The sequence below is a fragment of the Rhineura floridana genome, chromosome 3 (assembly GCF_030035675.1).
Source record: "Rhineura floridana isolate rRhiFlo1 chromosome 3, rRhiFlo1.hap2, whole genome shotgun sequence".
Classification (NCBI taxonomy): domain Eukaryota; kingdom Metazoa; phylum Chordata; class Lepidosauria; order Squamata; family Rhineuridae; genus Rhineura; species Rhineura floridana.
In genome coordinates this window covers 14,483,806-14,508,367 of record NC_084482.1, presented here as the reverse complement: position 1 = coordinate 14,508,367, position 24,562 = coordinate 14,483,806, and the positions used below count along the sequence as shown (strand labels likewise).

Here is a 24,562-nt window from a genome sequence, read left to right as displayed (position 1 = left end):
CTGTTCAGAACAGCCACCCTCCGTGTATATAACCAACACGTGGAAGTGGTGAAAGCAGGACCATGCCCGCCAGCTTTACCCTCAAAGTTCACATGTTGAGAAATAAGGTTGCAATAACTAGAGAACTAAGCAATAGCGTAGTGGCAAATTCAGAAGTGTGGGGTCCCTTCATGATAGTCACACCTCGCTTGCTTGCTCCCAGTTGTCATCTCCATACTCCTCAGTCCTTCCCATGGCACACCTTCTCCCACAACAACAGACGTCCCTAGGAGTGTGTCTTCTCAGTGGCTGACCTACCTCCTTTTACTCTGATAGGCTCCAATCAGCAGGAAAGGACAAGAAAGCATGTTAGAAGATTCTTCTCAGCAGCTAACACTCTCCCCTTTCATGCTGATTGGCTTGTAGGACACTGGATACATAGGGTTCCTGCTCCCAAAAAAGTAAGGGGTCTAAGACCCCCTGAGACCCCAGACAACTACAGCTCTGGTACTAAGGGACAACAGACCCAGGTGTCAGGGTGAGTGACGAAGTCAATGAGGAAAGGAAGTTAGAAGTAAGAACTGAGAGTGCTTGTAAGAAACCCCATACAAGGTCTAAGGGCAGGAAGGCTGTGTGTGCTGTTTTGGGGGACGGTGAAAGGGAGGAGACTCAAGAGCCAGGGAGCCAAGGATAATCATGTGTGGCTGTAGGGTGGCTGTGGGGAACTGTGGCCCTCCAGATGTTGCTGAACTATTATTTATTACTATTTATTTTTCTAGAAGAAGCCCAGGGTGGCAAACAAAACACTAAAACACTCTAAAACATCTTAAAAACAGACTTTAAAATATATTAAAATGAAATCTTTAAAAACATAGTAAAACAAAACATATTTAAAAACATTTTAAAAAAATCTTAAAAAGCAACTCCAACACAGGCTGGGATAAGATCTCTAGGCTTGTTGAAAGAGGAAGGTCTTCAATAGGCACCCAAAAGATAACAGAGATGGTGCTTGTCTAATATTTAAGGGGAGGGAATTCCAAAGTGTTGGTGCCACAGTGCTAAAGGTCCGCTACCTACGCTGTGTGGAATGGGTCTCCTGATAAAATGGTATCTGCAGGAGGCCCTCACCTGCAGAGCACAGTGATCGACTGGGTATATAAGGGGTAAGGCAATCTTGCAGGTATCCTGGTCACAAACTAGAACTCACACTACCCCTGACCATTGGCTACGTTGGCTGGGGCTAGTGGGCATTGTTATCCAGCAACTTCTGAAGGGCCATAGCTCCCCTACCCTTGCTGTAGGGGGAGGGTGTATAGCAAATCAGTGAAATGGGTCAGGATCTAGAGTCACATAGTGGAGCTCTACACTTCCAAAATAAGCTCTCTGTGTCATCTGCAAAACTGTCCCTGAAGCTTTGGGAATAGTCTCCTGACAGAGCTAGAGGCACTGTGGTCTGATGAAAGAGAGAGGGGGAAAGTGTGATTGTGTCTCTGTGTGTGGGAAACTCCAGCGCATATGTACATGGAATCAAATGCATAATGCATATACCTCTATTCCATGAGTTACTCTTGATGCTCTCTACATACAATGTCATAGGAAATAAATTCTTGGCAACGTTTTGGAATAAAATAGTAACAACCAGCCTCAACTCTGAACCTCATTTGAATTGCTCTCTTAGAAAACCTTAAAAAGGGAACCAGAATTGCCGTTCTTATAACTGAAATTCAGGACAGCTAAGAGAATTTGGTTTGTTGCAAGGAGAATGAATGTGAAAGTGGTTTTCCTTGCAATGGGTTTTGTGTGTGTTGTCTTGTGCTCCTTCACGTTAACTGGGCCAGTTTGTATTAAACACAGCCAGCTCCAGTGATTTTGCTGCTGTTGCTGCCCTAGGCAAGTTAAAATGTTACACTCCCCATCCCTGTGTTTTACTGTAAGCCGAACTACCTAACAATACCACATTAAATGATCAAGAGTTATCTGGGTTTATAGCTTCTTGTTTTCATTTGTAATCCTTTTAATTTGTATCACATGCTATTTTGCTGCACATCACTTAATCTGGACTAAATTCTACCCTCAGGTTCCTGGACACTCATCAGTTACATAGATTAGAATCCCCATTCTACTTACATAAGCATGCACTGAAAAGTGGAACATTCTGCCTTGTTTACTAGCCCTTGACTATCCTGAATGTAACAACAACTCATCCAGCCAAGATTTGTTGACTGTCAAAGTGAAAATGGGCAGCCTGAGCCTTTGATTAAGTTGATAGGGAGGTACGGAGACTGTGTGGACTGGAGGACAGCTGCATCGCACACATGATCTTTCCTGCACAACACAATTTGTCTATAATGCACCCTCTGGAATTAGAAAAAAGGTGAGTAAAAGGGGGGTGAGCCATGATAGATGTGTATAAAACTATGCACGGTGTGGAAAAAGTGAATAGGCAGAGGCTCTTCCTTCCTGATTACACTAGAACTCATCATAACACTAGAACTCTGGTCCATCCAATGAAGTGAATGTTGGAGGATTCAGAGCAGACCAAAGAAAAGACTTCTTCACACGGCACATAGTTGGACTATGGAATCCGATCCCACAAGAGGCAGAGATGGCCACCAACTTGGATGGCTTTAAAAAAGTATTGGACACATGCATGGAAGATGGAGGCTATCAATGGTTACTAGCCATGGTGACTATGTTCTACCTCCACTGTTGGAGGCAGTATACCTCTGACTACCAGCTGATAGGACCTGCAAGAAGGGAGAGGGCTCTTATGCTCAAGTCCTGCTTGCTTCTGGGTTTCCCACAGGGATCTGGCTGGCCACTGTGAGAACAGGATGCTGGACTAGATGGGCCTTTGGCCTGATCTGGCAGGGGTCTTACATTCTTATATGGGCAAGCCCCTCTCTCCCTCTCACACTTTTCCTGAAACACCCCAGATGTCCTTGGCCTATATTTTGCAAAAAAAAAAAAAAAAGTCAAGCAGATGAAGAAAAACATGTATCATACTTCCTCCTGTTTACAATTATGCCTGTGTCCCAGGATGGCTGTTTTGTCTGTTCCCTGCTGTGCTATGAAGCCCTTGTTCTGTTAATAATGTAAAACAAGAACACCCATCTTCCGTCGTCTATGAAATGTCAAAGGGAATGCCGCAGCTGTTTTGAGCCCATCATCCAGGCGCGGCACTTTGCAGGACACGCTCACACTATGAATAGTTGACAAGGGGCTTGGACAGAGCTTGTTGAAAAGAACGTCCGTGATAAATTATTTATCAAGATGGGGAGTGGATCAAAATGCTTCCCCCTACGAAGCCTCCACCCCCCCCCCCCACACACACACAGAGAGTCAGGCAACGGGCAGCTTTGGAATTCCTTGACAATCCTCTCAAATGGCTGGCTCTGGCTAAAGAAAGCTCGCCTATCATTTTGACCTATGGCCACTAGAGGCCACTGTTTGATCTCCTTATTAGCCAAAAGGCTTTTTAGGCATGACTTTGCATTTAGGGCTACTGCAGTGTGGGAAGAAGGGTGTACCACCCAGAGCTTGGAAAAGTTACTTTTTTGAACTACAACTCCCATCAACCCCAGCTAGCATGGCCACTGGATTGGGTTGATGGGAGTTGTAGTTCAAAAAATAACTTTTCCAAGCTCACTACCACCGCATGCATACATGCACTGTTATAGTGATCTATAGCAGCATTGTGTTAATACACAGTTTGGGTGCACACGGCTTGACACAGATCTATCATATATGCAAGTTCTAAGGGCTACTCTTTAAACCTAAGAACATAACAAAAAACAATCCAAGGCAGTGCTACGCAGATGGAGAGGCTGTGCCGAACAGGAAAGGCCTCATTCCCAATGGTGCCCATTGATTTCTATGGGACAAGGTAAACATAGCAATGCAGGCCAGCCTTCGCCACCCTGGTGCCCTCCAGATGTTTTGGACTACAACTCCTTGGCTAGGGCGGATGGGAGCTGCAGTCCAAAACATATGGCAGGCACCCGGCTGGCAAAGGCTGATAAGAACACAAGAAGAGCCCTGCTGAATCAGGCCAATCACCCATCTAGTCCAACATCCTGTTCCCACATCGGCCAAGCAGATGCCCCTATGGGAAGCCTGCAAGCAGGACCTGAGTGCAACAACACTCTCCCGTCCTGTGGTTTCCAGCAACTGATGAAGGCCATCATTGGGAAAGGGGAAAAAAATCTAACCTTGCTAGGTCACCAGGATGAAGTTTTAACCCCATCCTGTTGGTGTTCCTGACCCCAAGTGCACATTTTTTTCTCTCCCATTCCCCAGACAATTGAATGGTTGCTATTATACATATAAGCTTGGGAGTAAAGTATGGCAAACACCTGACCACCACCATTCAGAGTGGCTGGCCTGGAATTACACACACACACATATATACACACCCCTTACAGCAAAAGCAGCAGGATTTGGGAATTTTCCAAACATGCTAATCTTTCCAATGAAATGGGACATGAACATGACATTTCCTTGTTGACATCTGCAGGCATCCGAAGTGTTTTTTATATATTATATGGCTTTCCTATAAAGGAGGAGTGGGAATGCTAGCCAGATGTTGTTGGGCTCCAACTCCCATCAGCCCATGGCAGCATGACCAACAATCAAGGATGACAGAAGCTGTAATCCAGCTATGTGTGGGGACCAGAAGCTGAAGAACACTGTTCTACGCTGCCTACAATTAGCCTCAAGGGTAGATTAACTTACAAATATATTTACATAAAGGGCAGATTTTTTAAGTGTTGAGCATTCTGGAAATAATTAGCTTTTAAAAAAATCAGGAAGGGGGATTGTCCAAAATAGAGCCTGACTCTCTTCGAGAAGGTTGACGACACTTGTAGTTGACTGGATCATACTCACGTTCCTCTAGGGCAATGTGCTCATCCTGCTGAGTCTCCAGCTGGGAATGGGCTTGGGCCAAAGGGCAACTCCCGGGACTGTGGCCAGGCTCTGAGGTGGCATGATGAGGGCAGCAGGTTGGGCTGTGTGGCTCCTGGCTCCCAGTGCTGACATCCTCCTCATCCCCCTGCTGCTTGCAGAGATGGTGTTCAACCATCATCTGGAGCTCTGAAAGGGGGAAGAAAACCTTATGGAAACTATGACGCTTAAAGGGTGAGGGATGGTTTCCTGTGTACAAGGTTCGTACAAAAGAAAGTTGGTCATAGAGAAATACTCAGCTATCTATAGGCAGTGGCTGATGATGACTTGGGAACTAAAGGGAGGGGTAGCTGGGACTGGAGCATCTAAGCAAGTATTCAACATTGTGTCCCCAGATGTTGTTGGACTATAACTCCCAGCATCTCCAGGGTTGTATCCAACAAAGTTGTCCCGGTAGCACAAGGACATCCGCCTGCACAACAGGACTTTCTCTCCCTCTCCTCACCCATGAGCCCCCTGTGCCCCCCAAATCTGTCCCAAAGGCCTGGGGGAAATTCCAGAACAGATTTTGTGGGGGGCACATGAAGAGACAAAGTCCTGTTGCGCAGATGGAAGTCCTACATCAACAAGATGACTTTGTTCGCTACAACCCCCAAGGTTGATGAACACTGTTCTAAACCAGTTCCTGCCCTCCATGCTTCCTATCACTAGGCTCAGGCTGCAGTTTTATATACACTTCTCTGGCAGTAGGTCCCACTAAATTCAATGGGATTTACTTCTGACTAGAAGTGCACAGTACCATTATCACCCTTCCTGATCCAATGCCTATTGATCATTCTTCTTTCCAAATGACATATGGTTATTTGAGCTTGAATCCTGGCTGTCAACAAGACTACTTGAACCTGTTTTCTGGACAGAATTTCCCCGCCACCTGCGGCCAGGAGCTCTAGTTTTGGAAACTGGTCCTCTAACCTTTTTTGATATTGCACTCTAGTCTTCTCTGATATAGATCCTGCAGCCCTGTCACAGCCTGACAGTTGCACTCGGCAATGCATAATGCTCTGCAACACTTTAAAAAAAAGGGTGGCAAATTGGATAAAAAGCAGAGCAGTATAAAAGATAAAGCGATTCTATGTAACGTTTATGAGGAAAGATTGCAGATTGGGAAAGGACTGGAGATATTTAGGCAGGAAGAGTCAGACAGAAAGAGGAGGAGAAGCGAATACTTTACAAAACTAAAAGGAAAAACACAAGGGAACACGTTCTGAATAATCACATGGTACATCTTTGTGGGGACTTTAGCATGTTAAACTGCAAATGGAGGAGGGTTTATGGGTGTGAACACTACCTTCTGTTAAAAAACAGAAACAAACCCTCTCTACAAGCAGGTATCAAGAAGTTTAGGCTACCATTCCTCTCCCTGATTTGCAACTTTTCTACATGCCGGGATTTTTCATTCAAACATGCCGCCTCACCTACAGGCTAAACAAGTACAGTCCCAAAAGGGGATAGTTTTCCCATGGATGTAGACTAGCTCTAAGAGCCAGGTTTTCTGCAGGAATGCCATGAATGGGCATTTGTAAAAATAGGTTGGAAGCAGCATCTGTCTGGTGCTGTTTATGTGCAACTGGGGCCTGCTTAAGACCAGCTGGTGGAATGGAATGGATTTGATGACCTTTGACAGTACCTTCTGCCCCTATAATTCAGTGACACTTGTTTAAAAATAAATCCTAAGCTCTTTTAAATGACTATGCCATTAATCACAGGATGGGATTTCTGGGATACTGCCAAGCCAGGCACATAGCGGAGTGTGTGTGCGAGTGTGTGTGCACCTTTTAAAAAAACAGCCATTCCCTCTGTGGGCCTTCAGTGCTAATCACAGGAAGACACACCAAGCCCTAGCCAACAGATAGTTAGACAAAATCTGTGCTTGCTACTGACCCTTCAGAGAGAAGGATGGAATACTGTAGTGGTGAAGCATCCTGTGATTTGGAGGAGCTCTAAGCACCACCGAGGCTCAGAGTGGCTGTGGTGGTAAGCCTCTGCCCTCCCCCCCCAGTTCCAAGCTGTGGGAGGGGGGCAGGGGGAAGAGGCACAGGTTCATCCTGTCCTGCACAGAGCATAGGAACATAGGAAGCTGCCACAGACCAAGTCAGACCATTGGTACAATCTGGCTTAGTACTGTTTCCATGGTCTAGCAGTGGTTCTTCAGGGTTCAGTCTTCTCCCAGCCCTACCCGGAGATGCCAGGGATAGGAGCTGGGACCTTCTGCATGCAATGCAGATGTTCTTCCACTGAGCGACGGGCCCTTCTCTTTCTGACCCCTGTTTTTCTCCAGAGTGCTGAGAAGGAAAAAGGATCGCTTTTGCATTGGATTAAACCTGTGTTAGGGTGGACAGCAGAGAGAGAGAGCATGCCATTTTCTAAAGTTGGTGCAAAGTCAAGGAAAGCCTCCACTCTTTCCCAGAGAAGGGCAGGGCTCTCATCAGATTAAAACAACAGAGTTGTGCTTCTTAGTGGCAAACACCATTATGGGTACCTCTCCTTTGATGGGAGTCAACTAGCCCCTGGACTGGAGCCTCTCTTACCTTTCATGGTGGGGGTGGTGCGGGAGACCTTCTTCCTCTGCCTTGGAGACATCGACAGTCCCGGCTGCAAAGAGAGGGGAAAAGGTGAAGATCCCTGATGAGACTCCAGATAGAAAAAGGCTGGCATAACATTGGCTATGGCCTGAATCTGGGTCTTGCCAGTTCAGAAATGGAGTAAGCGGCTCAGTGTGGTCTAGGCCTTAGCCAGGCCTCTCAAAATGCAGCCTCTCCTCTCTGACAGGCACAGTCCATCTGGAGAAGTACCACCACCTGATGGGCATATGCCTTCAGTCAAGATGGCAACAACCCACCAGAAGAAATCCTTCCCCTCCTTGCAAGTCCCTGTCTCCAAGATTCAAACCAGGAGATTTGCACGATCGATCCACTCACATGGAGGAATGGCAGGCACGATATAGCTAGCACCACCATAAGAACATAAGAAGAGCCTGCTGGATCAGGCCAGTGGCCCATCTAGTCAAGCATCCTGTTCTCACAGCGGCCAGCTTTTTGTTCATCCTTTGCCTTGAAGGGCTGTGCAACAACTACTAATTCAGTGGGTGAAGGAATTGCATTGAATTCCTGCAATTTCATGCCAGGAAAACTATCACCTGTTGAATTTATACTTGCTGTGGAATTCTTAGAGGCACTGGAGCAAGTGGCAGAAAAAGACCCTGGCAATTCTACGTAGAGATGCTGATGAACCTCTCTCAGCTTGGGTTCACAGATGAACTTTGGGGGCTCCTAAAACTTGCCACATTAGGAAAGGTGAACTTTTCAAGCCCAGAAATTCTTCTCTGACTCAGATTAAAATCCAAGGTGGAGAAGAACTGTTGACTTCCCTCTCCACACTAGCCCTTGTCACCATACCCATCTCCATGCCCCCTCAAGCACCTCCTGTTCTTGTCATGGCTTACCAGGAAAGAACTGGGTGCATCAGTGGCAAATGCTTCCTCATTCCTTCTGTTGTGCTTGCATGCTGATTAGTGGCTTGTTGGGACACAAAAGCCCCAGGGGACCATGGGAGATGTAGTTATCCTGAGGACTTCTGCCATTACCATTTGAAGTGTGTGTGTGTGTGCGCACTGTATGTTGAGGGGAAGTGGTGGCAATGCCAAGGCTGTTAGATGGCACGCTTCCAAGCCCTTGGATTGGCTTTGAAAAATAAATAGGATTTCTCTCTCCCATCTCTACCAAAATCTAGACTCACTCATGTTTTTGATGTAGTATAAGTTAATGCTAAATAAAGACCACTCCACTTTAACAAGCAATGAAGTCTTTTCCTGGATTGTATCACTTCAGGATGTAGGATCGGGGGAAGGAGGTTGCCTGTGTGAGTGTTCCCCAACAAACCACTCACCACTCATCCTCTTCACACAGAAAGCTAGCACATCAGGGAGAAGGTTGTTCCCCTGATGTGCTATTTTCCTATGTGCATGGGGAATTTTCAACAGGGGTGCATTGAAACATACAATTCCTGCTTCCTGCAGCTTGAGATGATACTATCCAGGACGTGCTTTACCACCTGATTTTGCTGAATGTATAAGACTGGTTCTCAGTTGCTCACATCTGAGTGAAGACATGGGTACGAACCTTCAGCAGAGGGTTGGGGAGCCGATCTTCATCAATTTCTAGGTGAGAAGGATTTGTATGTGAGAAGAGGAGACACAAGAGAGAGAAGAAAGAAAGTGTGATAAGTTAATAAAGTAAAAGGTACATAATTATGCCATAATGAAGGGGGGATAATTTTGGCAAGCCAGGGAGATGCCACCAGCTTAGACCAGGAACAGGCAGAACAGCCAGATAGATCGGGATCTACTAAATCACTGGATTACTAGATCAGCAAGGCTTTCCAACTTCCAACTGTTGAACAATAACAGCAACAAGATTCCCCTCCACCTAAACTACATGCTATAGCCCTGATCTGTAGCAACTTAGACTCATTTGTATTTGTAGGGTTATCCCAGCGTATGGCTTATGGGGTTGCAGGTAAGTAATTGGCTCCATCTCCATTTTACATCTTGCTCTGCTTTAGGAACAGAGGAAGCTGCCTTATACCGAGTCAGTCCAATGGTCCATCTGTCTCAGTATTGGCTACACTGACTGGCAGCAGCACTCCAGTGCTTCTGATAGGGGACATTCCTATCTGGAGATTAAACCTGGGGCCTTCTGCCCCCTAAGCAGGTGCTCTGCAATTGAGCTATGACCCTTCCTCAACTGCCCTTAGTGGACTTTGGGGAAAAACAACAATGCTGATTTGATTCCTTAGCATAGCTCATGGCCCCATTAGGATTTGCTGTTTGGGGACATGGCCACAGAGCCTTTCCTGCAGTAGCTCCCTGATTTTGGAACACTTTCATCCTGGAGCTGTGTTTGTCCTCCTCACTGTCCATATTTAGACACCAACAGAAGAAGCTTTTGGCTTGCCAGGACTTTTTACAGATTGAGGCTACTTTTTTTTACACCCACCATGTTATATTTTATTGATATTTATAGTTACTTTAATGTGTTTTACTTATTGAATGTGCTGAATGTATTTTTTTGGGCTCTATTTTCATTGTAAATTTGGGAGAAAGGGTGAATTCAGAAATGTAATAGATAAACAAATAAAGGAGAGCCCTCATGCCCAAAGCCTACCAGTGTTTGGCCTAGACTTTTGCGAAACATTAGAACAATGTAGAGAGTTTTGGCATCAGTAGATGCTTTGAGCATTAAATCAGGCACAAGATATTAATACTACTAACAGCAAACACTCCGCCCACACTACTCAACACCCATGTCAGCACAAATAGCAATCATTGTCCTGCCCACCCCCAGTTATCTGGAATGGTAGGGCTGGCTCACATTTCAAAATGGGTCCAAGTAACACACTCAACTGTCCCCCAGAGTAGTTTAACAATTAATCCCTCTTCCTCAGGAACTCTGAAAATTGTAACTCTGTGAGGGGAATAGGGGCCTCCTAATAACTTGAAGTAATCTTTACAAACTACAGTTCCCAGGAATCTTTGGGAGAAGCCATGGCTACTTTGATGGTTCATGAAAATGGTGCCAATACCAAGCAGGCTCGAACTTCAGCACCTTTCAATTGCAAAATTTAGCATTGTGTGTTAAGCAGAGCAAGCCCATAGAAAGTAGGAGAATGCATGAATTCCACCTCCCCTGCATTTTGGTATTCAATTCATGTTTGCTGTTAGAGACATCATTTGTTTCATTTTCCATTCACAGAAATGGCACTTGTTGCTATTTCTCTTGGGCTTCCTCCCTGCCCCCCACCATTTGCAGGGGTGACAGTGCCTGTTGCTTCCACCATTTTATTTACCTACAGCGCCTAAGATGTATTTTCCCAGGGAATGATGGGGGGGGGAAGCTGAAACACCACAAAATGGAGTCTTTTTCGTGATGGCCACCATTTTAAAAGGTCTTTTACTGTTATGGGAGCCATTTTATTGGCCTATGGGGGCAGCTGCTGAGAAGACCTCCACTCATGCTCATATGCCCCAGGACAGGTAAAATGTTATGGTGATAGCTCATCTTCTGGAAGTTTCTTACAACTTACAAGCCCAGTTTACACATACACACATGCACACACACTCTTCCCTAGGTCTGAGCCAAAAGCGGTATCTGTCTATTGAAAATGAGGGCAATTCTTCCTGATGGCTGCTTCATTTGCCCTCAAGTGACATCAACCCGTAGATTAAAAGAGGCAGGGGGTTCAGGAAGCATCTTCCCCTTCAAAAGCACGACTTTGGTCTGCAAAGCTAAAAAGGCGGACATTTGACACAGACGTCTCTATGTCACATACTGCAGAGGGTACCTAATTTCGAGTTTCTCTGTCACCCAGGAAACATAACGGGGTGTTGTCATGGGAACTAGAATTTTGCCGGACTAGCATGCTACCCCTCCAAAACTCCAGCAAGCCAGAAAGCATTCTGACCAGATCTCAGAAACTCCCAGCTCCAACATGCTGCTGTAACTCACCAAGCTTTTAGACTCCATGCAGAACTGAACAGACTGTACTGGAAGGGATGAAAAGCAGGGAAAAGGGACTTAACCCAAATGGAGACTCTGGGAACTGGAAAGAATCATTTAACAACAATCTGAACTGTGGAGTTTTGGTTTAAACAAACACGGCCCCCATCAGATTTTTTTTAAAGATCTGCTGCAAGATGTGAAAGATGTGGCCTCAGGAGTATCATGAATAAAAATTAGTTTTGTAACTCATGTTGCAACTACAACAGCTAAGGACTCTGAACAATTGCAGCTTTTTAAGTAGTTTGGGAGAGAAAGATGCCAAACTAGACAATAAAAGACTAAAAGTACCGTGAACGCATTTCTTATATCTGTTAAAAAGGAAAAGAAAAAAAGGCAGGGAGGGGCTGAAGATTCGGATCAAAACCATGGTGCATGGGGGTTTACCCTTCCCCCTGTGCTGCAGCCTCAGTGAAAAACAGCCCACCCCCAGAGAAGGAAGGCAGTGTTGGATTTACACACAAGCTAAGTAAGCTACAGCTTGGGGGCTCTAAATACAAACTTTTTAAAAACTACATATCAAGTTTTACATAACTGGTCAAAACTAAAGGAAACCGGGAAAAGAGGCTCCAAAACAGACGTTGAGTTTTTGATATGACACACATACACACAAACAAAAATAGCATTTGGGGGGTAATGTTATGGAGCCTCTTAAACTTCACATAGGACAGGTGTACGGACGTTTTGGCCCTCCAGATGTTGCTGAACTACAACTCCCATCAGCCCTCGCAATCGTGGCCAGGGATGATAAGAACTGGAGTTCAGCAACATCTGGGGGGCCAAAGCTTCCCCACATGTGACTTAGGGTCTCAGCATGTCTTAATGTGGCCCTGAGGCAAGGGCTGCTATTCTCCCCTGGCCCCCTAGGCCCCATGCAGGAGGCAAATTCCTGTTGACACTAATCAAGAGACTTGCAGCACAGGCAAGGATGCAGATAAAGATTTAGAGCAGGGTAGTGGGGTGGAAGGCTTCTGTTTTAAGTGCAGAGAGGCAGTACGGGGACCAGTCCTGGCTATCCAAAGTTTCTTTCCTCCACTCCTCCCCATGGGGGTCGCTCGCTCAGGCTGATGATGGAGGTAGTGCTTAGAGAGAAATCACAGGGGATGATTCATCTGATAAGTAAGTCTAGCCTCCTTGGTGCATTACATTTTAAAACTGACAAGAGTTCATATTGTGGCAAGTGACCCCTAGCACCGTGGGTCAGCTGTCAGTCTGGTCCTTCCTCCAATGCGTCAGGTGGACTGCACTGCTATCTTCTTTTTTAAAAAAACACTCTGTGTATGTGTGTGTGTGTGACATTCACTCACTGATGCATTCATCCTTTGGCATTAAAAGCCAACATGGAAAATAAGTCACAAAACTGGGAACAGGGACTAGAGAGGTGAAAACAATGTCTTGGCGACGTTACAGGCACCAGCCAATCAGTGGCTACCACAGGACCTTTTTACTGCAGATTTAGAGGGCTGTCCCCCTCCCCAAACTCATCCCTAGAGAAGAAACAATGAAGTGTTTACACTATACATGGTGAAGGCCTTTTGAAGCATCCATACTGTCTTATGAACATTACAACCATCTTCATCCTCATCCTCCAAAAAGACCCAACCCCAAAAATCAGTGATCCTAAGCTGAGCCTTCGTAATTGCCCCTTAGAAAACAGAACCTCTGCTTATATCTCCATCTGAGATCTGACTTGGAGACGGAGGCAAGATGGCGACCTAGCAAGACGCTAAGCCTGGAGCTCCGCTTTCTATCAACTTTTAGAGTTCCTATCTCAAGGCTAAGCAACCTGTTTTGCCTCAGCTGAGAATTTTACATCAACTACATTTCCTTCGAGACTTGGAAAGCTGTCTTTCTTGTATTTCCTCTCCTCCTCCGTCGTTAATTGTTGATTTATCTCTGCGTCCTTCTGCTCCTTTGATCTGCGCTTGCTGAGGAGAGCCAGTAAGAGAGACCCCTTTTATGTGAGTCACTCTTTATTTTTTCTTCATGAACTTTTATTACGAACTTTAAATAAATTAAGGAGAAACAACAGCTATCTCTCATTGCGAGTAGATACAGACCTGACATATCCCCATTGAATGACTTAGCATATTAATGCTTAAAGAGGTAGGAGTTTTAGCTGACAACCAGTATGGTGCTAACGAGGAAAAAATACAAGGAGTTGGGTATTGAACCTTTAAGTGAGCTTTCCAAAGACCTCTCACGAATTAAGCAGGCAAAAATTACTCAGTTCTATTTCACTAATGAGACAGCTCGTGAAGCAGTAAAAGTAAAAATAAGAGAAGCTACAGAAGCCCCCCCTGAACTCCCCTGTCAAGCTGCTCCGGTCTGGGACTGGTCAATTAATAACTGCTCAGACAAGCACTATGACTATGTAGATTATGTTGATCCATCTACTGTAAATCTGGCTCAGGAATTAGACTGGGCAGAGAAGGCAATAAATGTGGGGGTTTTGGCTTCACCCCAGGAAAATTTGAAGTCTGAACAAAATAAATGCTGTATTACCCAGTTTACCAGCATAACCGAAGAGTATGGTGAAAAGAAAGATCTGACCCAGTCTAATCAAATGGAAGCTGATGAGGAGATGGATAAAGAACTATTTGTTGGGAATATAAAAAATGTAGAGCCAAACGAACTCTGGCTTTTTGAAATGACGACAATTTTGAAGCGGATTTTAATGTTTCTAGCAGAAACTAATCAGCTTTTAACAACCTTAACGGAAGCATTTATAAAAACAGACCTAAACCATGGAGAGAAAGTTACAAGCCCCCCTCTAACACTGGTCATAAAACAGAATGTTCAACCCAAATGTCCTGTAAGAAGAGAAAATAAGAGAGCTACAATTAAGAGGAAGAGACTGTGTTCTACCCCGATGGCCAAGAAGAGTAAAAATATTAAAAACTTAAAAAGACACTGCAGATGTAATATGAATTTTAAAAAGCTGTTTAAACTACTTGAGCCTCTACTGGAACAGCCCAAAAAGACAAAACCGAAAAGAGCTCCTCAGAAAGAACCGAAACAGCCTATTAGTGGAAAACCTGCACAAGCTCTTCTGGAAATCTCTCCCTTGCGTCTATATCCCAAGAATATACTACAAAACCAGCAATTGGACCTAGTCAGAGGCAGCATGCTTCTGAAAACCAGTTGCCAGAAGCCTCAGGAGGGGAGAGTGTTCTTGCACTCGGGTCCTGCTTGCGGGCTTCCCCCAGGCACCTGGTTGGCCACTGTGAGAACAGGATGCTGGAGTAGATGGGTCACTGGCCTGATCCAGCAGGCTCTTCTTATGTTCTTATGTTCTTAGGATTCAAGACTCTAAACCTCCTGCCAGACGGATAAGAAATATGGAATGGTCTCTTGTTCTGAATCGTTCTAAACTAGCTATACTTAATTATCCAAAACCAGCTGGATGCACTACACAAGAGAAGCGCAGGACGCATCTTCAAAATCTTTTGGAGAATATCATTCCAAATAGGGTTGTTGTGGATGATATATCTCATATAGACTACCTGTTCTATAACTACATTAATGCACGTGCCATTGTATCGTTTATAGACCCAGGTAAAGCAACGCGTTTGTTTAAATATAAAGACCTATTTCTGTTGCAGGGTCTTACTATAGTAAGAGTTTTTGAGAATATAGCGCCGCCATTTCGGATAGCCCCGCCTCTCAAAGCTGGAATACCCGAGCACTCTCTAAATTCTGGGTATAACTTGGATAATAACCTTATTGATCTGAACTCGGAACTAACGTCAGCCCAATTTCGGTTACCAAGCGCTTCGGCTCGACCGAACCTGGAAATGGTGGAATCTACTGAGCTGCCCACTGTGGCATCGGAAACAAAGGAGGATCAGGAGCAGTTTGTTGAAGAGGAACAGAAACTCCTTAACAGATTTTCTACTCTACCTATGGAAATACAAGCAGACATCTTTGCAAGAATATATAAGCTAATAGCTACTTTAGAAAGAATGTCGACGACTGGTAGGATTGGAGACGAAGCAAACGCCCAATCTTATGACTATAAATCTCCTGCGGCAAATTATGTGGATGGGCCCATCCCTTCGGGGAATCCACTCTTAGAACAGCCTGCTGTCAAAAATAACGTTGGCCCAATTCGAACTGAAGCAGAAATTAACCTACTAGTTCCGTCCTTGATACGAAGTTCTCCATCAATGAAGCTGCTCTCAATTGTTGTCATTAGTGATGCTTCCAAAATTACTACTGCTATGTGGACAGCTATGAGATGGCTTGCTCCTCATGAAGAGGGCTCCCCGCCAAAACCTCCCAAGTCTATGAGTCACCCAACTAGACAGCTGATCCCAATAACTTCCAACGTTAGTAGAAATGATCCACTACTAGATAAAATTGAATGCTGGCAAGACTCCGACCTGCCACTTTCTACAGCCTCATGTCAGGATGCTGTATCATCGCATCAAACCATTCTTCCCTGACACGATCTTAAGCAAATATGCTCGCATGTCCAGATTTTATCTTGGAATATTGCTGGGTGGAGAAACAAAATATCTGATCCATCATTTGTAAATTTTCTTAAAACCTTTGATATTATTTTCCTCCAAGAGACGTGGCTTAGAAGAGATTTAGGCTTAAATGGTTTCTTTGCCCACTGCTTAGAGGCTGTACCTAGTAATAAAGGAGGTAGATGCAAGGGTGGCCTATGTACGCTTATATCTACTAAAATTTATGCGTCCATAATCAAATTGAATCCCCTTAAGGAGCTTGCAACTTCCTTAATTATTAAATTTTCATGGTCAACTCTTCTTCTTGTCAATGTGTATCTCCCTCCGGCTCAAACAAAAAAATCAGCCAAAGCCAATATTGAAAAGCTTGGTAAATACTTACTTAGTCTGTCAGTACAACATCCTGAAGCATTGGTAATTATAGCGGGGGACTTTAATGCTAGAGTTGGCCCAGATGATATAACCCTCTATTCTAGATTCCATATGGTACCTCCTTTGGGGAATACTCTTGCATCCATTCCAAATAGATGCTCGAGAGACAAGGGTATCAATTATGCCGGTTTCTGTCTTATGCAACTTTTAACTAAAATGAACTTAATACTGGTGAATGGTCGGGTGAATGGAGATTATACTGGAGAATTTACCTATCATGCAAGCAGGGGAGGCTCGACAATTGACTTTTTTATTATATCCCAGGGCCTGTTCCGGGCGGTATCACTGTGTTCGGTTGAGAGCCGACCGGAAAGTGATCATTTCCCTATAACTTTCTTTCTGAAATGTGGTAACCAACAAATCTACGCGGATCTAGAGCCAACTATAGATGCGGATTTGGAAATATGCCCATCACGTATTAAATGGCTCCCCAAAACAGAGAAAAATTTAAGAGACACACTAAATGCCAGCCAGTGCAAATCTCTTCGAGAACTCTTGCTTAATGCAACTTCAGTCACAGCTGCGTTCCAGGCCTTTCAGCAACTTTTTGTTGTTTTACAAAATACACTGCTCCCTACTCACAGCCACAAATTATTGAATTTGGTTTCGAAATCAAAGCCTTGGTTCGATTCTGATTGTGTAGAGAAGAAAAAATATTTAATAACAGCTTATAAGAACTATAAAACCAATAATTCGTATGCCTCACTTTTAGAATATCTAGAATTAAAGAAATGTTTTAAACATCTTATAGCCCGGATAAAGAAACTTGCCCTGAGGGATAACTGGCAACATTTGATCAATGCATCGAAATCAAAGGATTCATCTCTGTTTTGGAAACTGGTTGTCCAGGGATGGCCAACTGATTACTCCAATGTAGATTGCCACATTCCAGCTATTACCTGGGAGAACTATTTTGCTAAACTCTATATGCGAAATCAGAACTCTGCCCTCGTGCCCAAACTGACTAGGTCTGACCTACCGGCCTGGTCACCAGTTTCCGCAAAGGAAATGATTTCTCTTATAGCTAAATTAAAATCTAATAAAGCCCCAGGTGCGGATAATATACCGGCAGAAGTTTTCAAAGCAAATCCTGATTGGTGGGCCCCGATATTAGCAGTGCTATTTACTATGATAGATCAGTCAACTTTAATTCCACCGGATTGGGGCCTTGCAATAATAGTTCCCATACATAAAAAAGGCCCTAGAGATAATCCATCTAATTATAGGCCGATCAGTCTACTTACCATTATTAGTAAGCTTTATGCCATCCATCTCTATGACAAACTAAAAGAATGGGTCGATCAGGACAATAATATAGCAGAGGAACAAGCTGGCTTTAGAGCGAGGCGTTCTACGTCAGACCATATTTTTGTTCTACAGCATCTAGCCAATAAGTATACTGCCTATTCAGGAGGCTCCTTATATGTATCCTTTATAGACTTTAGGACGGCCTTCGACTCTATATCTAGGGAACGGCTATGGGAGAAATTAGAGGCCACTAATATTGATAAGAGATTACTATGTTTAATACGTGGCCTATATGCTAATACCTGTCTACGTGTCAGGTGTAAAGGCAGGTCATCTAACAAGACCTATATTTACTTATAAGGGGGTAAAACAGGGATGCATACTAGCCCCCCTTCTTTTCAATCTATATATCAACTCGCTAGTAGGCAGTCTGCACAGGGTGCATTCACATTTACCAAGTCTGAATGAGAAGTTTGTACCCATTCTTATGTATGCGGACAATATAGCCCTGCTATCACGGTCAAGTGTTGGCATGAGACGTCTTCTGGCAGCACTTGCAAATTATTGCAATACTGAGTCTCTGTCAATTAACTATGACAAAACAAAAGTCTTGGTATTTTCCAACAAAAAGCCTAAACATCTATGGTGGATTCAGAAGCACCCAATTGACCAAGTAGATGTTTTTAAATACCTGGGAGTGATATTTCATTCTAAGGGATCCTGGGGCCCACATTTAAAAGCTGCTATATCCAACACCCAAAGAACCATGAGAGCTCTTCTCGCCTTTTATTATAATAGGGGCGGTCAATACCTTCCTGCAGCAATTAAGGTATTTGTTATGAAGATCATACCTCAGCTATTGTATGGGGCTCAAGCCAGTACCTATGAGAATTATTCTCCCCTTGAAGCAGTACAAAATAGCTTTCTTAGAGCTGTGCTGGCTGCCCCTCGATGTATCCCCAGTAATATTCTCCGACAGAGGTAGGGCTCCCTACTATTGAATCACGTGTTTGGTCATATAGAATTAATTCCTGGCTGAAGATGATATTCACCCCCGTGGGTCTGACACCACTCACACTCTCGGATGCCTTCCAATCTAAGTGGAAGAAGATGATCAATGCTAAAATATTAAGTTTAGGATTTTCCCTGCCAATGATTATTAGTTTGGGTTATATAAAAGCTAAAGAAGTCATAGCACAACGGATACGAGATGTAGATCTCCAGGGTCATCTGCTGCTGATCACCAAGCGCAGATATAATCCAAGGCCATTTGTAATGGCTCCTTATCTGAACACTTTAACCTTACCCAGATTTAGAAGAGCCTTTACGTGGGCTAGGTTTAACATTCTCCCATCGGCTCTACTGAAAGGGCGTTATAAAAAAATACCTTATAAAAATAGATTATGCCCGTGTGGTAATGAAGAAGTAGAAACGATTGGACATGTACTACTCTTCTGTCCTTCTTACCGAGATCTTAGACTTCACCTGATTTCTCCCATTCTGCAAGATCTCCCTGGTAGGTCTGAAACTTTTTATGTAGATTATCTTCTATCTGAGCATTCCCCATCGGTAACAGCTAAGGTTGCCAGCTTTTGTTCTGCTGCTGTTCTGTGTAGAAGATCTCTGATAACCACGAGGTAGAGACATTTGTAGCTTAATTTTTAACTGAAATTTTTAATCGATCAACTGCTTTTTTTTAGAATTTTAGAGTTTTAGATGTTTATTGTATTTTGCTATTGTTACTGCTGTGTATTAATCTGTATGTATGTGTTTTGGTCTATGACCGTAATAAATATATTTGATTTGATATTTGATTTGATCTGACTTCATATTATGCTAATGCAGGGGGCTCAGTGCAGCATTCAATATTTATGCATGCTGTAGGAGCAACTCCATATGGTGGTATACTCTTTGTTTTCCTCCCCTGCCATTTAACAAACACATTTTTTTTCTTTTCCGCTGCCGTGGCTATTGGGTCTCAGAGGAAGGGATGGTTTTGGAATTCACAAAGAGGAGCATAGAATTTCTTGGCTCTCAAATTATCTCTGCTCCATTTGAAGATCAAATGCAGGTGCCTGCTGGCAGAAGGAAAGGGGGAGGCTGGTTTGTGTCAGGCAAGCAAGTTGAAAGACACTTACTGGGAACCATAATCAGAGCATCATACTGGCGCATGTGTTGTGTGCATGCAAGAGTGCAGTTTTTTTTCCTTCCTCAGGCAATCTGCTTTGCGTGGCAGAAAGGAGACTTGTGCTTCGGATGTATTAGATAATATTACAGAGCAAGTTTAATCTATATCATATCTGCAATTCTTGTAAAGGCAGAGAAAGCTTTTGGGGGGGGGGTCATTCAACCCCAGTATTTTTCATTTTCAAAAGAGCATTTCTGGCAGGGGGGAAAAGTCCATCTAGCCCAGGATGATTGGCACTAATAATCATTTGATAGCTTTGCAGTTAAGGGCACTTATTCAGGACAAGGGCACTGCCAGACAGGGAAGAGAATTTGGTGCCCTTCAGATGTTGCTGGCCTGCAATCCCATTGTCCACCTGATCAACTACCATGCTGGCTGGGGCTGATGGGAGTTGGTCCAACAAGTTCTGGAGGGCCACAGGTTCCACATCCTTGTTCTACAGAAATCATGCCTTATCAAGCTAGCTCTTCTGTAGGTCCCTGAGAACATAAGGGCATTTATAAATTTTACTTCTAGCTTAACAGAACCAGTATAAGGAAATCATCTTTGCCTTAACTTTGAAAATAGACGTGGGGGTCTGGATTAGGCTTCTCAGAAAGCAAGGCTGGCTCCATAGGAACATTGGAAGCTACCTTATCCTGAGTCAGACCATTGGTCTATCTAGCTCAGTATTGTCTACACTGACCGGCAGTGGCTCTCCAGGGTTTTAAGCAGGAGTCTCTCCCAGCCCTGTCTGGAGATGCTGGAGACCGAACTTGGGATCTTCCGCATACAAGGTAGGTGCTCTATCACTAAGCTATGGCCATTCTCCAGGTTTGAAGGTGTCTGGGGCAAAGTGCCTCCTTGGTAGGGCCCTCTCCAGGGGCAGCAAGGAGGCACCATTTTGATTTCCTGCAACAGCCTGGAATGACTGACACAGCATCATGCCAGAGCACTGTGGAAAATGTAAATGCTAGCTTGTAGATTGGCCAGGATGGGATGGCGTGTGCTAGGACACCAGGACCTCAGCAGCTGCCCTAGGGTGCCTAGGGCTGATGTTAGGCCAAGAATCACCCAAGAATTGTGTGTCGTGAAAAATGACTGGCCTAGGCCCAAATGAGAACTGGTGTAATAGTTAGAGAGTGTTAGACTAGGACCTGGAAGGAGTTGTTGTTATGTGCCTTCAAGTCAATTACGACTTATAGCAACCCTATGAATCAGTGACCTCCAAGAGCATCTGTCGTGAACCACCCTATTCAGATCTTGTAAGTTCAGGTCTGTGGTTTCCTTGATGGAATCAATCCATCTCTTGTTCGGTCTTCTTTTTCTACTCCCTTCTGTTCTTCCAAGCATTATTGTCTTTTCTAATGAATCATGTCTTCTCATGATGTGTCCAAAGTATGATAACCTCAGTTTCATCATTTTAGCATCTAGTGACAGTTCTGGTTTAATTTGTTCTAACACCCAAGTATTTGTCTTTATTACGGTCCATGGTATCTACAAAGCTCTCCTCCAACACCACATTTCAAATGAGTTGATTTTTCTCTTGTCCACTTTTTTCACTGTCCAACTTTCACATCCATACATAGAGATTGGAAATACCATGGTCTCAATGATCCTGACTTTAACGTTCAGTGATACATCTTTGCATTTGAGGACCTTTTCTAGTTCTCTCACAACTGCCCTCCCCAGTCCTAGCCTTCTTCTGATTTCTTGACTATTGTCTCCATTTTGGTTGACTGTGCCGAGGTACTGATAATCTTTGACAAGTTCAATGTCCTCATTGTCAACTGTAAAGTTACATAAATCTTCTGTTGTCATTACTTTAGTCTTTTTGCCGTTCAGCTGTAGTCCTGCTTTTGTGCTTTTCTCTTTAACTTTCATCAGCGTTTGTTTCAAATCATTACTGGTTTCTGCTAGTAATATGGTATTGTCTGCATATCTTAAAATTATTGATATTTCTCCCTCCAATTTTCACACCTCCTTCATCTTGGTCCAATCCCACTTTCCATATGATATGTTCTGCGTCTAGATTAAATAAATAGGGTGATAAAATACACCCCTGTCTCACACCCTTTCCGATGGGGAACCAATCGGTTTCTCCATATTCTGTCCTTACAGTAGCCTCTTGTCCAGAGTATGGGTTGCACATCAGGACAATCAGATGCTGTGGCACCTCCATTTCTTTTAAAGCATTCCATAGTTTTTCATGATCTACACAGTCAAGGCTTTGCTGTAATCAATAAAGCACAGGGTGATTTTCTTCTGAAATTTCTTGGTCCATTCCATTATCCAACATACATCTGCGATATGATATCTGGTGCCTCTTCCCTTTCTAAATCCAGCTTGGACATCTGGCATTTCTCGCTCCATATATGGTAAGAGCCTTTGTTGTAGAATCTTGAGCATTACTTTACTTGCATGGGATATTAAGGCAATAGTTCGATAATTAGTGCATTCATTCCCTGGGATCCCCTTTCTTTGGAATTGGGATATATATTGAACGCTTCCAGTCTGTGGGCCATTGTTTAGTTTTCCATATTTGTTGACAAATGTTAGTCAAAATGTGGACAGATTCAGTCTCAGTAGCTTGTAGCAACTCTGTTGGTATGCCATCTTTTCCTGGTGATTTGTTTCTCCCAAGAGCAGCTTTTACCTCAAAGTCTAAAATTTCTGGTTCTTCATTATACAGTTCCTCCATGAATGAATCTGTCTTCCTGGCATCTCTTTTATAGAGAAACCAAGTCACAGTGAAAAATAAGGATACTGCCCAATGTGGTTTACAGATCAGATAGCTGCAGATGACTCAAGAAAGTTAAACAAGCTGACCCTTGTTGAAACTTAGGCACACTAGTCACTTCAAAAGCACCAAGAGTGGTTTTTCTGGCTGCATTTTGAAGTGACACTTCCTTAAGCTGGACACATCTCCTTCCCCACTGCTGACCTCAGACCTTTCAGGACTGCCCACAAGAAGCATTGGGCCAATCACTGTCTCTGGCTGAGCCTACAGCAAAGAGTTTCCATTGGCTGCACCTGGAGGGGCAAAGGATTGATCTACCAATCAACTGAGAAATCTGTCTAAGGCTAAAAAATTTTTAAAAGCACTGGGGCTGATCCTACCCAGTTTTAGAGTAAAAGGGGACAGAATTTGGCTAGTGGTGTGTGCATTTTCAGTAAAGAGAGGTAGAGATACACTGGAACAAGCACAAGAGTAAGTATGTCTCTACCCTCATTCTAAGTGTCAGGATTCAGAAGCACAAAGGGATTGCAATGCTCTTCCATACAATCTAGTTTTAAAATTACTGATGTCCTCTAACTCTCCTAGGGAGATTATTTTCTGCAGGATTATTGTATCTCTTTGGACAATGTTTCCCCAGCCTGGTGCCCTCCAGATGTTGCTGAACTACAACTCCTCAGCACAGCTAGGTCAGGGATGATGGGAGCTGTATCCAACATCTGGAGAGGCATAGGTTAGGGAAGGCTACCTTCGGAGAAACAGCTTCAAAGATGATAGACAGGACCCTGCAATCTACCAGGACCCAATTGATGGGGACGGACAGCCAGGCTCAGGTGGGCCACCCTAACCTCTTATTTCATTCTTGTTACTTCCCATCTCTCCAAGGAGGATATTTTCTCTGGGCTGAAGCTTTCTCCTTTCATGCTAAGAGATGGAGTGTGGAGCCTTCCCTGCTGAGGATTTTTTTTAAAAAAAAATTAATAAAAAATATTCTCCCTTGCATTTCTAAAAGCGTATCATGGCTGCAAAGCAGTGAGTGAACAAGACAGAACAATTACCAGCAAAATGAGCCGGGTTCACCTCCCAGGGAGTTGCTTAGCCTTGGAATAAAAGAGCTTTAATGTATGCCACTAAGGGAACTCAACTGCTTTCTGTTGCTAAATCATTCACACTCACACTCTAGGTAACACGTTCCTTCCCACCCACCCACCCCAGCAGAATGTGAAGGCAGCAAAAGGCATGCCTCTCCAGGCTGTGCCGATGATCCTGAGCTGTGATGCAAATGCATTTTGCATTATCAGCATTCCCATTTCCTAACACAGGGATGGGGAACCTATTTCATCCCAAGGGCCACATTCCCTTCTGGGCAATCTTCTGGGGGCCACCTGCCAGTGGCGGCAGGACCGGAGGCAAAAGCAGTCAGAGCAATGAAGGTAAATTTTACCTTTGTACAGTCAGCTAGTTTCTACACGCACACTTACCTCCCCCTCCCATATGCCATCCTGGCAAGCAAGAGATATTCTCAGAGTTCAAAGAGACATTCCAGCCAGGCAAAAATAGTCAGGGAGGAGGGGAAGCAAGGGTGGGGAGGGGGTGTGGCTTGGGGAGAGTCCCAAGGCCAGACAGAGAATGCCCAGAGAGCCCTAGCAGGCTGCATTGATGCTCCCCATCTCTATCCTAACTAAGGATAGGGGATAATATCTGCTAAATCGGATTTAGTACCAGATTCCAACTGAATTTGACAGTCCGTTATCTTTTCGGACCAGCACAGATTTGTTGTGGTGGGCCTCGGCTGGATTCGACATGGATTTTTCCCCCGATCCCCCCCATTTTACATAATTATCTGCGTAATTTAATCTAAAATGATGCATTTGAAGCTGTGTGTGTGTGTGTGTGTGTGTGTGTGTGTGAGAGAGAGAGAGAGAGAGAGAGAGAGAGAGAGAGATGGGCCTTCATGTCAGTTACGACTTCTGGAGACCCTATGAATCAGCAACCTCCAATAGCG

At 44.1% G+C, this 24,562-nt stretch overlaps 1 protein-coding gene across 5 annotated transcripts in view; it reads right to left on the bottom strand.

Moving 5' to 3' along the window:
- Positions 1-24,562, bottom strand: part of PPP1R1A (protein phosphatase 1 regulatory inhibitor subunit 1A) — a 118,471-nt gene that overhangs the window by 14,269 nt on the left and 79,640 nt on the right. For 4 of the 5 annotated variants that reach the window (XM_061614549.1, XM_061614548.1, XM_061614552.1 and 1 more), the window contains 3 exons: positions 9,063-9,100; positions 7,473-7,536; positions 4,867-5,073 (listed from right to left, as the gene is read on the bottom strand). In XM_061614549.1, coding sequence (XP_061470533.1) covers positions 4,867-5,073; positions 7,473-7,536; positions 9,063-9,100 — 309 coding nt within the window. Of the gene's footprint in view, positions 1-4,866; positions 5,074-7,472; positions 7,537-9,062; positions 9,101-13,558; positions 13,608-24,562 lie in introns of those variants that run through there. The other variant, XM_061614553.1, reaches the window with a different exon arrangement.